Raw genomic sequence first — 17,412 nt, forward strand, 5'->3', positions numbered from 1 at the left:
AGGGACTTGAGTTATGGGAGTGAGGTTGAGACTGTTTTCATTGGAGTGTAGGAGAAAGAGAGATGATTTTTAGGAGCAGGAACCCATTGGTTAATGGTAGGGGTTCATGGCATAAAAAGGTTTGGAACTGCTGCTTTAGAGGTATATAAAATCATAAGCAGCACAGATAGGTTCAATATATGCAGTCTTTTTCCCAGGGTTTGGGAATCAAGAGCTAGAAGACAGGTTGAAGATAAGGTGGGGGGTGGGGGGGGAGTTTAATAGGAATCTGAAAGGCAACTTTTAAACCTAGAAGGGTGGTCAATGAATGGAATGAGCTGCTAGAAAAGGTGTTTAAGGCAGGTACATTAACAAAATTTAGAAGGTTCTTGAACGAATGCATGGATAAGAGAAGTTTAGAGGAATATTGTCCAAATGCAGGAAAATGACATTAGTTTAAATAGAAATTTTGGTCTAAATGAACCATTTGGGCTGAAAGGCTGTATTATTCTATGACTTAAGTTTTAAATCCACTTTTTGATATTTTCAGATTTTTTCCTCTTTCTGTTCATTGTAAAAATTAATAGAACACTCTAATTTTGATGGCCTGTTATTTCTTTATTATTTGCTATTTCCTTCCTGCCCCCTTCTTCTTTACTTCTCTTTTCTCTGTTTATCTGTAAGAAAAATGTGCCTTTATATATCGTTTTCATATTTGTTCCTTTTATTGTTTTCTTTATACCCTTTATTGCTTTATAGCTATTCCAGAATGCTGAATTTTCACTTGCCTTGCAAGTACATAAGTTTATGTTACCTGCTCTTGACCAATGAATTGATTGGATTTAAAAGATAGGAAAATTATTTATTAAATCTGTTGATTAATTAGTTTTTGAGACATTACTATTCAATCACAGAGTTGACTGAAACAAATAACTTCCCATTGCTATTAAGGATTTCCTTTGCAATAACAGTGGTAAATAAGCAATACAAGTACAGGGGAAGAATTGGGACATTACTAAGGCAACTTTCCTTTGCTTGTAAATGTGGCTTGAAGAAACAAAAGCTGATCTTAATTATCAAGTAATTTCACTGATTAAGGAAAGCTATGCCCCTAAATCACAAACAATTGATTCAGCATTGCATTTTTTGTCCTTTTTTAGTCAGAAGTAACTTCTGTACAATTTTATTACCAACTCCCCAGTGGCAGTTTATGCCAGAAATTACATCATCTGCTTTTTCACTCTCTGAGCTACCAGCAGCTCAAGAATGCCTGTCATGTGGTTCCACCCAATAGAAGTTGTGAAAGCACAGAAAATATTTGGTGAAGCAAGTTCAAGAGCTCAACCCTTGGTGAAACATAACAAAAGTGGCTCATAAAATGTGAAGAGTAAGCAGACTTTGAAACTAAATTCCTGTACATTTAATTGAAAATTATCCAGCAAGAATTCTTCACATCAGAGCCTAAAAATCTTACTACATTGATGAAATTCCTGCTTTTAAAAGCATAGTTTATTGAACTAGAGCATAACTTTTTCCAATATATTACACACATTACAACTGAAACCACAAAGGATTTTGCAAAATATGAACAAACTATAACCAATTAAGACCATACAAACTTAACATGCAGTTTTTGCACGTTCTTTATCTCTGCAGCATTTATGCAAGAAATGTGCCGATTTCACCATACTCTTCTTGCTTCAGTATCCCACCTCCTTAGAATGCTATCCTACTCAATTCCTAATAATTCTTTTATATATTTTTTTACATATTCTTTATTCTTTCATGAGAACAAAATAGATTGAAAAATAGAAGAGGGACGCCTCACGTCTTAATAAGCTGGTAAGGAAGGCGGGCTCTGTCTTGGGCAAAGTACTGGAGAGTTTAACATCGGTAGCTGAGCGAAGGGCGCTGAGTAGGCTACGGTCAATTATGGAAAACTCTGAACATCCTCTACATAGCACCATCCAGAGACAGAGAAGCAGTTTCAGCGACAGGTTACTATCGATGCAAAGCTCCTCAGACAGGATGAAGAGGTCAATACTCCCCAATGCCATTAGGCTTTACAATTCAACCGCCAGGACTTAAGAACTTTTTAAAAGCTATTATTAATGCTTTTTGAGATAGTGATTTAGATGCATATCATATTTTTTTTTTACTGAGTTAAGTATTGTATGTAATTAGTTTTGCTACAACAAGTGTATGGGACATTGGAAAAAAAGTTGAATTTCCCCATGGGGATGAATAAAGTATTTATCTATCTATCTATCTATCTATCTAGAAGCAGGAGCAGACCACCTGGCCAATCTTAGAGCTCAGCACAATTTCACTGTTCTGTCCCAATGTCCCTTAATTTCCTTAATATAGTACCAAAATCTATCAATTTCTGTTCTGAGTAAATTCAGTGACCAAGTCACCATCACTGCAAAGATTAACCATCCTCAACATAAAGGAATTTCTCACTATCTCCATCCTAAATGGCCAACTCATGTCCTGGGAATTTGACCCTCAGTCTAGATTAGGCGCTATGGTAGCACAGTGTGGCTCTGTTGTGTTATATTTGTGGAAAATATAGCCTGCCAACCTGAGAAAGATCCATTTATTCATATTCTTTTCTTTCTGCCTGATAACCAATTCTCGATCCATTATCAGTATACTACCCCATAATTTGTTTATTTTATCAAAAAGCTTTGTGAGAATACAAATAGACTACATCAAAGGAGCTGGAGGGTGACCTTATAGAGTAGGGCTTCCCAACCTTTTTTATGCGAGGGGCCCATGGTCCTCAGTTGGAACCCCTGTTATAGAGGTTTATAAAATTACAAAGGACATGAGTATTGTCTTTTTCCCATTCTAGGGGAGTCTAAATCTAGAGGGCATAGATTAATAGTAAAAGGGGAAATAATTAAAGAGTCCTGAGGGACAAGTTTTTATTCAGTTGTGGGTATATAGAACAAGCCACCAGAAGTGGTAGAAGCAGATAAAATTATGAGGCATTTGGACAGTTTCATGGACAGGAAATGTTTTGAGGGATGTGGACAGATGGGACTACCTTTTGAAGGCACCTTAGTCAGCAAGGACCAAAACATTGACTGTCCATTTCCCGCTATACATGCTGCCTGACCTGCTGAGTTCCTCCAGCATTTGTCCTATATCTGTGCTGAATGATTCTATGGCATCCCCTCCCCCAATCCATGCTACTGGTCAAATATGATTTCCTATTCATATATCCACATTGACTCAACTGTCTTGTTATTCTTTTCAGGGTGCTCTGTTACTGCATCTTCAATATTTGACACGATATGAAAGTGAATTGTAACAATTGCAGATGAAATAATCTACTTTTAGATGTATATTAAGCAAAAGAGGAAGCAACTAATCTTAGATTTTAATTATTAATGTTCTATGAAGCAGCCCGCATAAGCAAAATACTTTGCACAGATCCATAAAAATATGTTGGGAGAAGTAAGTTGTTCTTACTGATCAATTAAATAAAAGCTTCCATGTATATCACAGCTTTCATTACATCCCTGATAACTAGGTAAATACCATCATACTCAGATACTACAAAGTGTAATGAGAAATTACTGCTTAATGAGTACTGTTTGAAAGAATATATTTCTGGGAAAATTGCCTCTTTCTTCACTCAATTAAAGCAGGGGTGGCCAACCTTTTACATTGCATGTGTCAATTTATTCACGCACAAGTTCAGATGTGCCATACAACCCTTGTACCCCCATTCAATTCTTGTAAAAATATGTTAATATAGACATATTTAGCATTTTACTTGATATATTGATTTAATATAAAACAAGATAAACATTATTTACCTTAATGAGATTTTTAACAAATATATTTTGGCTTCTTTTGATTTCTTCCTTTTTCTTAATCACATATTCTTTCCGTAACTCAGACCCAAGCACTAGCTTCAGTTTTCCTTCTATTTCAGTCTGATGTTTTGTTTTATAGTGTCTATTAAGATCATGTCTTCTATTATGTGAGAAAGTGTTTTCACAGACAATGCACAATGGTTTTCCTGACAGGCCCACTATAAATAAGAACTCATTTTCCCAGTGTTCATTGAATTCATGCTTACTATCACTTTCTGCTTTTCTTTTGCTCATTTTCTTTTGCACTGTGATAGGTAACTGAATGTAAAAACAAGGCTTAATTTTCGAAAAAGTAGAAAACTGCAAATGTTCACAAAGGACAAACAAAGCACAACTCCGTAGCGCACGAGTGTTAATTGTAAACTGACTGGCAAAAACCTGCGACGCACCGCTGGTGCAGACACCTGGCACCTCGGGATCAAACAAGTATCAAACGTGTATTGAACAGTTACTAAACGACTGTAGAACAAAAGTCCTCCTTTCCTAGTTTGACTCATTAAACATTTTTAATTGAAAACCAATTAATGTGAAAGAAGATAACATTCGCCAAAGGATGTGCACAAAATAATAAAATCGCTAAAAATAATTGCTAAGTTTTAGATTTATTCTCAGTAAAACCCATTTCTAGCTCTAAGCTACTTGAATTCCTGTTATAGATTATTTTTTCTAAAAATCGGTTTTTGGTTAATACTTTTTGCATGAGTAGGCTTTCTTTTTTATTATTATCACTGGGGTGCAATGCGCCACTTCTAATCATCCAACGTGCCACTTTTGGCGCATGCGCCATGGGTTGACCATCCGTGACTTAAAATTTTAGACAGTGCATTTTGAAAGACACTGTAATCAGTCAACCTAGAATACAGTATGTGCTCAAGTTATGAAGAACACAACATATTCATTTCAATTAATAAAAAATATTTTTGACTAAAACTGAAATTTTTAATGCTTCTTAGTGTCAGAATCTTTGATTTTATCTTATATAACATGATACCTACACTGAAATCTGTATGTAGAAACTTCATTTACATTGTATGAACAAAATAAAATTATTTTAAATCATTTAGGATAAAAATTATATTCTGTCTTCAAGTAGGATATATCATTATTGCTATCTATTGGGGTCTGCAACTATGTCATCCCTGAGCTAAATGGGTCTGGCAAGACTGAGGATTGAATATTTAGACTCCTCACTGCTTCCTTGTAAGTTGGGAAACTACAATGGTCTATCATTATTTAACAGCAAAATTTAGCAAAGGGATAAAACTAAAATAATTGCTTGTGGGATATGTACTGTTTCATAGTTTACATTTTCACCACAATAAAATGGTCTCGGACAATTATGTACAGTTAGAGTATATATTTTTTCCCTTAATCCCTGCCATGTATTTTTGAGTTAACTTGGTATAATGAAGTCCATGAGTTAAGGACTCTACAACTCAAGTTCTCAGTATTTACTATTTATTATTATGATTATTTTGCATTTGTACAGTTTGTCTTCTAGTTGTTTGTCAGTCTTTGTGTTTAGATTTTCATTGATTCTATTGTGTTTCTATTTTACTGTGAATGTCTGAATGAAAATGACTCTCAGGAGACATTCACGTACTGTGATAAAAAAAATTCACTTTGAACTTTTAACGGCATGAAAACTCAAACTAAGAGGCAAGTCCTGCTCGTCATCCAAACCAGTCACATAGCTGGCTTGCAGCTTTTAAGTTAGGCCCACCCAGCTTCTTCCTCAGTGTTAAAATGGCTCAGTTCCACAGGTCAGGACAGTCAGGTATAAGATGTCCGTTATAGTTATCCTTATGTTGTTGCGTCTTAAGAAAAGAGGAAGAAAATTTTAAGCACTCACAGTTACTGCTAAACAATGTAGGCAGATACTTAAGCAATAGCTAAATTTCCCATTCACTTGTTATCTTAAACTGTCAGAATTCTTGCAAAATAGGAGGTAACTTGTTTAAGGATACTGTATATGAAAGAAAGATGTATTGTATAATGATGAAGTCATGATCCAGAAAAGTAATTTAATGTTACAGCGAATTTCCATAATAAATAAGCCATTCACTGTTATCCATTAAACCTAAGTTTTTTCATTTAATGTCATCCATGAAACATAAGTTCTTTTCATTTTTCATTTCATTTATGAGTGTTACCATTTAAGGTCTTAATAGAATTGGTTTGATTGTAAAGTCAGCTAGGTCACATAGGATTTATTAAACATTACAGGATAGGGTGGTTTAAACTCAACAGGCATACTCTGAATCATCATCACATGAAAATGAGTGTGAGAAAGTTTAGATGTTCAAATTCTTGCCAAAATTCTTGTGCAATGAGGAATTTCTTTTTCATTTTGGCTTCTGCTATTTCATGAATTTTTAAAGATCTAATCAAATATGGTATTTTTCCATGTTTTGGATGTGTGACTGTCCTGCACATGTTTTATGTGAATGACCACAAATCTATTAATGTCTTTTATTTCTGCTACTGACCGCATTCTCCCGCAGGACCAGAACATTGTATCTTGTTTTCAATGTGTCCACCAAAAAAAGTATGATGTCACTGCTAACCAATTAGAACTAGAATTTTGTGAAAGGGAGAACATACTGTTCGAGTGAAAGAATGCCATCAGTGCGTATATGTTTGGCAGACATTTAGTCTTCATTCTAAGACTGTTTATATGTGACAAAACTATTTATGTTTTTAACCTTGATATTGCAAATGTGGAAATAGGACTTAAATGAAGTGACATCATCTGATAATTATTTTTTAATTTTGAGCTTTCATTCATTTTGTGGAGAAATTACTTTAGTCAGAGGCTGGTAAATCTATCTAATTTGTTGCCATGAGAGGCAATGGAGGCCAAGTCATTGGGTGTACTTAAGGCAGAGATAATTAGGTTCTTGATTAGCGAAGGCAGGGGAGTGGGGATGACTGGAAAAATTGGATCAGCCCATGATTGAATGGCGGAGCAGACTTGATGGGCCGAATGGCCGACTTCTGCTCCTATACCTTATGGTCTATGGTCTTATTTTAGAGTTTAAACTACTAAGTTGTATTTTCTGTAGCTTGTGGAGTAATTCAAATCCCCTGTGTTAATACTTCATCAAAAGGTAATTATTGATAAGTATTGCAAAATACACATTTTTATTCCAGCTTTGGAATCAAGTCTCTGATGGTAGAACTGCTTCTTCAGCAGTATTATGTGACTTGTGGTTTAAAATGGCAGGATGCTGGACATAGTTCCAAACACCAAAATTCCTGTGTCATAAGCACTATAACAACAACTGAACTACTATAAGTAGAGACCTCCACTTTTATGTTTCATGTTTTCTGGTTGTGCCGTGGCACACAGGTGGTGGTGTTATTTTAAAAATATGCTGACATGCGTATAAAAACGAATGGAGTAACAACAGATTTTCACTTCGTACTGCTAGGATTTTGTATGCATCCACCGGTGTCTGCTTTACTTTCTTCCAAGAACATTCTCACCCATATACTGAAGTAACCATTTAACTTGTAATTATTGTCAACAATGTTTTTAAGGAAATATAAAATTGTAGAAATTGTGGAACCTAGTGAGAGCAGAGTTTTCATTTGCTAAATACATGTTTGTTACTGAGTTTTGAGGTGCTACCATGCTGCTTCAGTCTTTTTTCAATTTTGTCCCTGGCAGGTAAACTGGATGAACTGCAGAAGCAGAGCAATATTCTGCAGAATGATTGTGATTCGCTTAGACACGAAAAGGTTACTCTTATGGAAAAATTGCAGCAATATGAGGAAGAACTCCAATGGCAAGTTCCTATAATAATTGTGTTTTTACGACTGGAAGTACTGTGTGTTTTTGTTTTAATATTTCTATTATTGATTTGGTTCTAATGAAGCATCTTTTAATATTGGATTGTTAAATTTACTTACATTCTTTCTCATGTATTACTCACCCAGATAACGAGAAATAAAATAAGTCAGTTTAGATCATTAATTGATTCAATTTCTAAAATGAAACCATGGATTACGATTTTTAAAAAACTGTTTAGAATGCTTTTCAGTACACCTCTTAAATGTTCTGATCATGAAATAAGTTTGAGTATGATTTTCCTGTGTTGCAGCTGTATGTCCACAATATTCCAGACTCAAAGCTACCTTGGAGCTGAGGTGGCTACCTCATGGTGGCATGGAAATTATTGATCAGTAATCCCAACCCTTCACATAATCTGCTGTTAATTGTGAAGTAGGATTGTGAGAAGATATAGTCTTAAAATAATAACATAAATGAAAGGAATGCTATCATAAAGGAACACACACAAAACTCAGCAGCTTCATAAGGGAATATTTTAGAGTATCTTCTAAACATGAAATATGTTTTTATTCACAGGTGATCTAAAATTGACTGAGGATATCAGCAAAATATCTTCATTTATTCCTGACATTTGTTTAGTAGACTTGAAGCAAAGTTATCAATAAATTCATCAGTAATTTTAGGTATACACACCATTCTCTGCAAGCTGCAGCATGAGTCCAGTAGGATATTGAATTGATTTTATTTCTTACATCTTTCACATACATGAGGAGTAAAAATTTTTACGTTACTTCTTCGTCTAAGTGTGCAGTGTGCAATTTATAGTCATTTATAATAAATAGTATGTACAAAGGACAGTCAATATAGCATGGAAATATGATCGTATCAGTGTGAATTAATCAGTCTGATGGCCTGGTGGAAGAAGCTGTCCTGGAGCCTGTTGGTCCTGGCTTTAATGCTGCTGTACTGTTTCCTGGATGGTAGAAGCCATCGGGCCCTTTTTACACACCTGTCTCTGTAAATATCCTGCATAGTGGGAAGTGCACATCTACAGATATATCACTGGCTGATGCTAGGTTAGGGTATATCTTTGGGCTGGAATAGAAGAGAAAAGATCCAGTTGGGATGGATAACTAAAGGGCGGAATGTAATATGAGTGCGAGTAAAATACGGTTAGAGAGCAATAACTGAACTTCAACATTAAAGGCTCTTTATCAGTTTGAACAGAGCAAAACTAAGTAACTTCATGTATAGGCAGAAATTTAAAATAAGTATCTTGTAGCCATTAGAGGATTGTAGTGTTAAGTTGGCTAAGACTTGAAACAGGATGTTCCAGAGTACAATATTACAGTATAGGCAAAATGGAAAAGGTGATGGGGGTAACTAATAATTAGGACATTAATGAGAAATGATCTTGACTCAGGAGCTCAAAAAGTGGAATCAGTTTGCATGAGTATATGAAATAGCAAATGATAGAAACAGTTGCTGGAAGTAAAAAGTAGCCGTGCTGTTGGACAAAATGTTAATCAAGAAATAATGGATGTCTGGCAGTAATGATACAATTATTATAGGCGACATTAAGTTTCATATAGACTGGGCTCATGAATTTCACATAGATAATTTAGATTTGATTAGGGAGCTTAAGGTAAGAAACCCTTAGGAGACAGTATTCATAATATGATACAAAACAGCTTGCAGTTTTAGAGGGAGAAGCTGAAGTCTGATGTACCCATATTACAGTGCAGTAAAAGGAATTACAGTGGCATGAGAGAGGAGCTGGGCAAAGTTACCCGGAAGCAGACACTAGCAGGGATAACAGCAGAACAGCAGCAGCTGGATATTCTGGGAACAATTCAAAGGTGCAGGATAGATACATCCCAAAAGTGAATAAGTATTCTAAAGGGAGGATGACACAACTGTGAATGACAAGGGAAGTTAAAGACAGCGTAATAGCAAAAGGGAGGGCATATAATACTGCAAAAATTAGCAGGAAGTTAGAGGATTGGGAAGCTTTTTAAAACCGACAGACAGCAACTAAAAGAATGATGAGGGTAAAAAAAAAGAAATATTAAGCTAAGCTAGTCAATAATATAAAAGAGGATGCCAGTACTTATCTCAGATATATAAAGAGTAAAAGAGAGGTGAAAGTAGATGTGGGACTACTTGAAAATGATGCGGGAGGTAGTAAAGGGGGACAAAAATTGCCTTCATAAATCTATGTACTGAGTATAGGAGTTGGAATGTTCTGTCAAAATTGTATAAGATGTTAGTGAGACTTAATTTGGAGTATTGCATGCAATTTTCGTCACCTACATACAGGAGAAATGTAAATGAGATTGAAAGAGTGCAGAGAAAATTTACAAGGATGTTGCTGGGACTTGAGGACCTGAGTTATAGGGAAAGGTTCTAATCTGAGAAAATTCAAAAATTAAAAGTGCAAAGGCTCTTGGGAATCCTCGTGCAGAATTCCCTAAAGATTGACTTGTGGGTTGAGTTGGTTGTAATGAAGGCAAATGTAACGTTAACATTCATTTCAAGAGGACTAGAATATATTAAGGATGAGATTTGGAGTACTTGGAGGCACATGATAAAGTAAGCCAAAGTCAGCATAGTTTCCTTATGGGGAAATCTTGCCTGACAAATCTGTTGATAAGGAAATAGCCAGCTGGATAGTCAAAGGAGAGTCAGTGGATGTTGTTCATTTGGATTTTCAGAAGGCCTTTGACAAGGTGCCACACATGAGGCTACTTAACAAGATATGAACCCATGGTATTAATTAACAATACTAGCACAGATAGAAGATAGGCTAACTGGAAAGAGACAAAAAGTGAGAATAAAGAGGGCCTATTCTGGTTGGCTGCCAGTGTCTTTTGGTATTCCATATGGGTTGGAATGGTATTATGACTGTTTTGTTTCATGTTTTATGTCAATGATTTAAATTATGAAATTGATGACTTTGTGGCCAAATTTGCAGATGGTACAGAGATAGGGGAAGGGCCGGGCATTGTTGAGGAACTAGTGAGTCTGCAGAAGTATATGAACAGATTAGGAGAGTGGGAAAGAAGTGGTAGTGTAGGGAAGTGTATGGTCATGCACTTTGGTAGAAGGAATAAAGGCAGAGACTATTTTCTCACTGGGGAGAAAATTCACAATTCAGAGATGCAAGAGGATTTGGGAGTCGTCGTGCAGGATTCCCTAAAGGTCAACCTGTAGGTAAAGTCTGTGGTAAGGAAGGCAAATACAATGTTAGCATTCGTTTTGAGAGGACTAGAATATAAGAGTAAGGATGTAATGCTGAGGCTTTAAATAGCATTGCTCAGACTGCACTTGGAGAATTGTGAGCAGTTTTGGGCCCCTATCTAGGAAAAGGTATGCTGGCATTGGAGAGGGTCCAGAGCAAGTTCACGAGAATGATTCCAGGAATGAAAGTGTTAATATATGAGGAGCATCTGATGGCTCTGAGCCTGTCTTTACTGGAGTTCAGAAGACTGAGGGGTGATCTCATTGAAACCTATTGAATATTCAAGTGTCTAGATAAAGTGCATGTTTCTTCTGGTGGAAGAGAGTAGGACCAGAGGTCACCGCCTCAGAATAGAAAGACGTTCATTTAGAACAGAGATGAGGAGGGAAGAGTATAGCCAGAGGTAGTGGATCTGAGGAATTCATTGCCACAGATGGCTGGGGATGTTAAGACTTGAGTATATTTAATGGGTTCTTTATTAGTCAAGGCGTCTAATAAATTCTCCACTGGGGCAGAGAGATCCATAACACTGCAGAGCATCAGACTAGGGCCAAAACTACAATTTTAAACCTACATAAAGTTGGTTGCATAGATGGCCAGCAGGAGGGGTTACCAATAGTATTAGACTGATAGAGAGGGATTCTTTATCATGTTGCAAAAATTAATCATTAACTTGATAAATGGATATATGTTAAAAACCAAAAAAGGTTAACAAAAATGATATGGTGTAGAAAAATAAATATGATTAAGTTAATGGGAATTCAGGAATGTTTTAACAGAGTTTAGAACTGAATAAGTTAAGAAAGTAGCTCAAGTAATATTGGTCTCAGAAATTAGGTAGGAGACAATCATGAGAAATAAAGAAATGACATAAAATGAAATATTTTGTGTCTCTTCACAATAGCAGGTACAAAAATTTTATCAGTAATAAGAGGAAATCCCAAGACACAGAGAGAAAAACTAAAGACAGAAAAGGGTGCTAATGTGAAATTGTTAAATTCAGTGTTGAATCCCAAGGGCTGTAATATGCCTTGAGAGAAGGTCAGGTGCATTCCTTGATCTTGCAAAGGTGTTGAAGGTTGAAGACAGGTATCCATTCCATTTCCTTGAGATTAATCTTTTTGGCTCAGGTACTCCCTGTCACAGTAACAACTACCTCTATTAATGGAGGACTGATTAAATACTGGGAAGCAAATGGGGAGAGAGCAAAACAATAAAATTAGTTAGAGAATGCTTAGAAATGTTGGGTAGCCTTGATTACTACTACTTTGTTAAAACCAATGAAGATAGTTCTGAAAGCATGTATAATAATTCAGCCGGAGATATATCTTTGTTATAAATGGGTTATATCTGAAAAATGTGAAAAATAATGTTTTGTTACAGTGCCCAGCAGCAGAGCATCAAGTTGACCAATGATGTAAGTGGATTAGAAACTTCTCGGAAAGAGCTGGAACTTCAGATGGGAGCTTTGAAGGAGCAACGTGTACAGGAGACAAATGGACTGAGATTACAGCTTGCACAGGCTGAAAAAGAGACACAGAAATTTCAGCAGCAGGTAACTTAATAGATTTTAAACTTTTTTTTGTTCTTTATAAGTGTTATCAATGATCTAAATATTGATCATTGGTTTCCTGTGCTGCTTGTTTCAGTCAAATTCGCACTGATAAGGAGCACTACTCTGGTAGAGCTACTATCTCACAGCACCAGAGACCGAAGTTCAGTCCTGACCCTGGTCGCTGTCTGTGTGGAATTTGCATAATCTCCTTGTGATTGTGTTGGTTTCCACTGAGTACTCCATTTTCCACCCACTTCATGAAGCTATGTGGGTCGGTAGATTAATTGGCCAGTGTAAATTGCTCCTGGTGTGTAGGTGAGTGGTAGAATCTTGGGGGAGTTGGGGAGAATGTAGGGAGGTTAAAAATTGGGGTTCATTTAGGATGAGTGTAAAAACAGTGGTGAATGATCAGTGCAAACTCGGTGGCCACAGGGCCAGATTCCATGCTGTATCTCTCTTTAACTCTGATATTGGATTAAATAAGAAAAATAACCAGATATCCTCATTGAGAACATTTGGAAAGTGGTACCTCCTGTATACCTGGAGGGAGTTCTATAAAAGTTTAGCTGAAGGATAGTGGGCAGCACAGGTAGGGCAACTGCCTCGTAGCTCCAGTGACCCGAGTTTGATTCTGATCTTCAGTACTGTCTGTGCTGAGTATGCATTTTCTCCCTGTGACTTTGTGTCTTTTCCCCTATTAGAAAGAGCCCAGGTTTTGTGTTGCCTGGCAGAGCGTCCTTCTCATATTGTAAGAGCATCCTGTCTTGCTGTGAAACAAAATCTGTCGTTTGGAATCGTGTTTGACTAAGCTGCCATCTTGTGCTAAAATGACAGAGGTTAGATACAGAGGTATTGCGGTGCAACAGAACCAGTGAGAATGGGCTGTAAAGTCATTCCAAATGTATTTAGATCCTTACTGCTGACAGAAGCCTCAAATCCTTATCCAATAGTGGCTCTGTATGAAAGATTCAGTGTTTATTAACTTCCTCTCATGGTCCAATGAATACTTATTTCATGTCTATAAAAACTACTAACTTAGAGATAGAGAAACTTGTATGCTCAATAACATAATAAGCCCACACGAAGTAAAACCGTCTTAGAAAGATATGAAAATTTCAGGAAGATTCCTTCCGAATGCAAGAATGAATTTCAGTTGCATTCAAACACTATATACTGTTACAGTATATCAGTACTGAGTAAATTTAAATTTTGCATTTTTTTCCAGACATTCTTTGTGGAAAAATTAATTGCGTATTTTAATTCACAGTATATTCTAATTCAAGGTTAGAATGCCAGGTATGCACAAAATAATATTCAATAATAACACAAAACTTAAACCACTCAATTAAATCTTTTTCTCAATTCATTTTTGCTAATGGACTAAGTTGTTCAGAGTCCAGATTGAGTGCAAATTACTTTTCCCTTCCTCCGGAGTCTTGGACTGAAGATGAGAAAAACAGCAGGCCTCCAACACATTTCTCAAGTAGCATTCTTTTTATGTGGTCCTAGATGGTGTTAATTATTCACATCTTGCTGCAACAGAGTTGATGCCAGCTCTTTCAGCAATACCATTAATCCCTTTCCCCTACTTAAGATATTTAGTCATGATTGGTAACTATGGACATTGAATTGCATTGCACAAAAAGCACTGAGCTGCATAAATCAGGAGCCAATGCAGAAAAATAGGAGAATACCAATAAGTAATGGGAAAATACTGAGAAAACTGTTGCTACTCCATCCTGAAAATGACTTGATCGTGGCACAAGAGGAGGCCATGGACCAACATGTCAGAATGGGAATAGGAATCGTAACCCTCTCACCGGACTCGTATACAAACTCAGCTCATTAGCTGCTCTGCTGGCAGCCACGTGACTCAGCAGTGAGAAGGCCACTTTTCATAAACAATATATGCCTAGAATAGGTAAGATTTGGAATTCAGCCGAACAGGAATGTCATGACGTTCCAATTAAAGAAATCTTGAATTGAGAGAATGCTGTGTAAATACTGCTCATATACAGTTATTGGTTGGCAAGAAATAACAGATCATACACCGTATAAAATTATAAAGTATATTTACCAATTTCAGCTTTATCATACAGTTAGTAAGAGAAAGAAAAGCAATAAAGGGGCCCATTACAGTTAAACATGTCTTAATGTGTACATTGTTATGAACCCCGTAACTGGGTCACTTACCAGCAAAGATAGAGACATCCGTTGAAGTCTGATGATACTATTTTTAACAGTATTTATTAGTAAAAATACACAAAAATAATATCAATGCAAATATACAGATAATATACGTCGTCAATACTAAATCTAAAAGTGCGGGTATAATAATAATAAGAAATACGCTCTATCGTTGTCTAGGGGATAATGAATTGTCCGATGGAAATATAAAGTTCACTCAGTTCATGCAGGCTGCAGCCTTTGGGGACCGCTGGGTTTGCAATGGTTGGAGAGAGAGAGAGATTTGGAGAAAAACTTGCCGGCTTTTCCTTTTATGATTTCGATCCGTCGGAGTCTCATTGGTTTGGCCGTTCACTTGTGGCCTCTCCTTTAGTTAAAGCCGTTCTTCCGTGGTGAGCCCGCCAATCCCAGGCAAGGGAAGGATGCACACGAGCCCCCACCGGCTGTCGCTATTAAACGCTGTCACGGGATTTCTCGCATTTCTCCTGGTGCGTTTAAAGGGGTTGTTCCCCAGACCCTCTTTTATCCTTACTCACGGGTCTCAGATGTCAATCAGGTTGGGATGATGCAATCCCTCAACTAGCCCACTCTGGTCGTCCCCTGAGGGGCTTCAATGAATAGTACAGTACTCAATACACAATTCCGTCTCCAAGAGACAATGGCCGTTATCAGGGTTTTGTTTTCGCTGAGGCCAGGACACATTCCAAACCTTGTGGATTCTGCATGTCTCTCTCTCATTTCCTGGGTCCCAGACCCGAATTAATAGCGATCTTGCAATTCTCAAAAAGGAGGGGGCAACTTTGTACCCTTCGGCCCCTCAGAGTTGCAGCACATTCGTAACAACATGATCATTGGAGCTCATCTCTTCCAAAGCTAGGTATAACAGTTACTCACTGTGCAAAACCCACGGTCTACGTGAAGCACCCATCGCAGTCTGAACTTCTCTTGAAGTCCATCATGAACGAGCTGGCCCTCCTCCTTGGAACCATTCCACTGCACAAAGCATTTCTTGCAGCTCCCCCTTCCACGGCATTCTGCGGCATATTCCTTCCGTCCCGCTTTGCAGCTCCTGCCAAAAAGACCCCAAACCAGAAGACTGTCCATCACAAATCTCCCTCCACCCCACCCTCTCTAGAAGTTTCTCCAGATCCTACCATCCTCATTGGCTGACAGCATTCCAAAGTTGAACAGCAGAGCTTCTTGCCTTTAACCAAAACATTCTACCAGCAGGACACACTGCTTTTTGCAAACAAAATTGTTAAAGTGAAATATCTACAGCATAGCAATAGAAATCTTAACCAGAATTAAAATTGTTGGCTCTCCACCCTGCAGTTCCATCTGGGTAGCCTCGAACCTAATGGCATAAAAGTTAATTTATTTCTGTTAAAATTTGATTCCCTCTTCCTTCCCTTTTCTTTTATTCTCCCTCTGGCCTCTTAACCCTTCTTATCTGCATATCACCTTCTCCTTCTCCTTTCCTTTCTCCCATGGTCCATTCTCCTCTCCTATCACCTTCCTCTTCAAGCCTTTACCTTTCCCACCCGTCTGGCTTCACCTATCTCTTTCCCCTCCCTCCACCTTTTTATTCTGGGGTCTCTCCCCTTCCTTTCCAGTCCTGAAGAAGGATCTCAGCCCAAACCATCAACTATTTATTCAGTTCCATAGACACTGCCTGACCTCCTGAGTTCCTCCGGCAGTTTGTATGTGTTGCTTTGGATTTCAAGCATCTGCAGAATTTCTTGTGTTTAGACATGCAATCACTAAAACCATGGCATATTTTAAGAACAGTGTTTCCTTGTAATTGTAGTAATTATAGTGTTTGTGATTTATTTATGTTATAGTATGAAACAAATCAGACCATGTATATGGAACTGAAAGAAAAGCTGGAAAGAGCTCAGAAGGAGAATGAGTCCATCACAGAAGAACTTGAAGGTTGTAAGGAAAATCTAAAATTGTTGCAACAGAAGGGAAACAATGTAAGTCTCATAATCCCTTTTCTCTGCCTAGATTTCTGGAATGTTTTTACACATCTAGTTCCTTGAGTTTTGTTGTTATTTGAACTAATACACATTAAAGGATGCTTGTTAAGCATGATAAATCAATCCATGTACTATTTCCAGTCACTGGTGTATAAAATATTGCACATTATGGCTCATATTTTATCAGTTTCATTAAATAAAATTCTTCAATCTTTTCATGCCAAAATGATCAAATTGGTGTTGAAATTGTCTTTATGACTCATAGCTAGATATTTTTTCATGATATACTAATTACCTGTATGGGGCTCAATTTTCGACCTAAGTTGAGTTGAGATAATGGTTGTCCAAGTTCGTTCTTTTGCTGAGGGGCACCTTACCTTTATTTTACCTTTTAACCTATTCTATTCTTAACTATTTGTGTTATTTCCCCTAAATAATAATTCACTAAATAATAATCAATTTCCAAATTTTAAATAGAGAAAATAAAAGTAAGCTGAAAACCTGGTCTCTGCTATTGAGCAAAACCAAGAGAAGAATCAGCTAGGGTGATTATCAGTGAACCCTGGCTGCCATGGTAACTTGTCAGTAATATAAATAGAGATTAGAACAAAATAAAATGGGGAGGAAATGCCTGTTGGCTGACTCTGATACCAAATTTATTTTCATATGTGTTTATACTTGTCTGGAGTAAAGCAGCTTTTATAATCTTGTACCATGACTATCTTGAATCAGCAAGGCAGCATATTCTCCAGCACCATGAAAACATTCCCACACACAGGAAACTC

At 37.1% G+C, this 17,412-nt stretch overlaps 1 protein-coding gene across 8 annotated transcripts in view; it reads left to right on the forward strand.

Moving 5' to 3' along the window:
* Window positions 1–17,412, forward strand: part of slmapa (sarcolemma associated protein a) — a 194,140-nt gene that overhangs the window by 173,164 nt on the left and 3,564 nt on the right. For all 8 annotated transcript variants that reach the window (XM_073072257.1, XM_073072262.1, XM_073072259.1 and 5 more), the window contains 3 exons: window positions 7,543–7,660; window positions 12,290–12,461; window positions 16,490–16,624. In XM_073072257.1, the coding sequence (XP_072928358.1) occupies window positions 7,543–7,660; window positions 12,290–12,461; window positions 16,490–16,624 (425 nt within the window). The remainder of the gene's footprint in view (window positions 1–7,542; window positions 7,661–12,289; window positions 12,462–16,489; window positions 16,625–17,412) is intronic.

The sequence above is a fragment of the Hemitrygon akajei genome, chromosome 19 (genome assembly GCF_048418815.1).
Source record: "Hemitrygon akajei chromosome 19, sHemAka1.3, whole genome shotgun sequence".
Lineage (NCBI taxonomy): Eukaryota > Metazoa > Chordata > Chondrichthyes > Myliobatiformes > Dasyatidae > Hemitrygon > Hemitrygon akajei.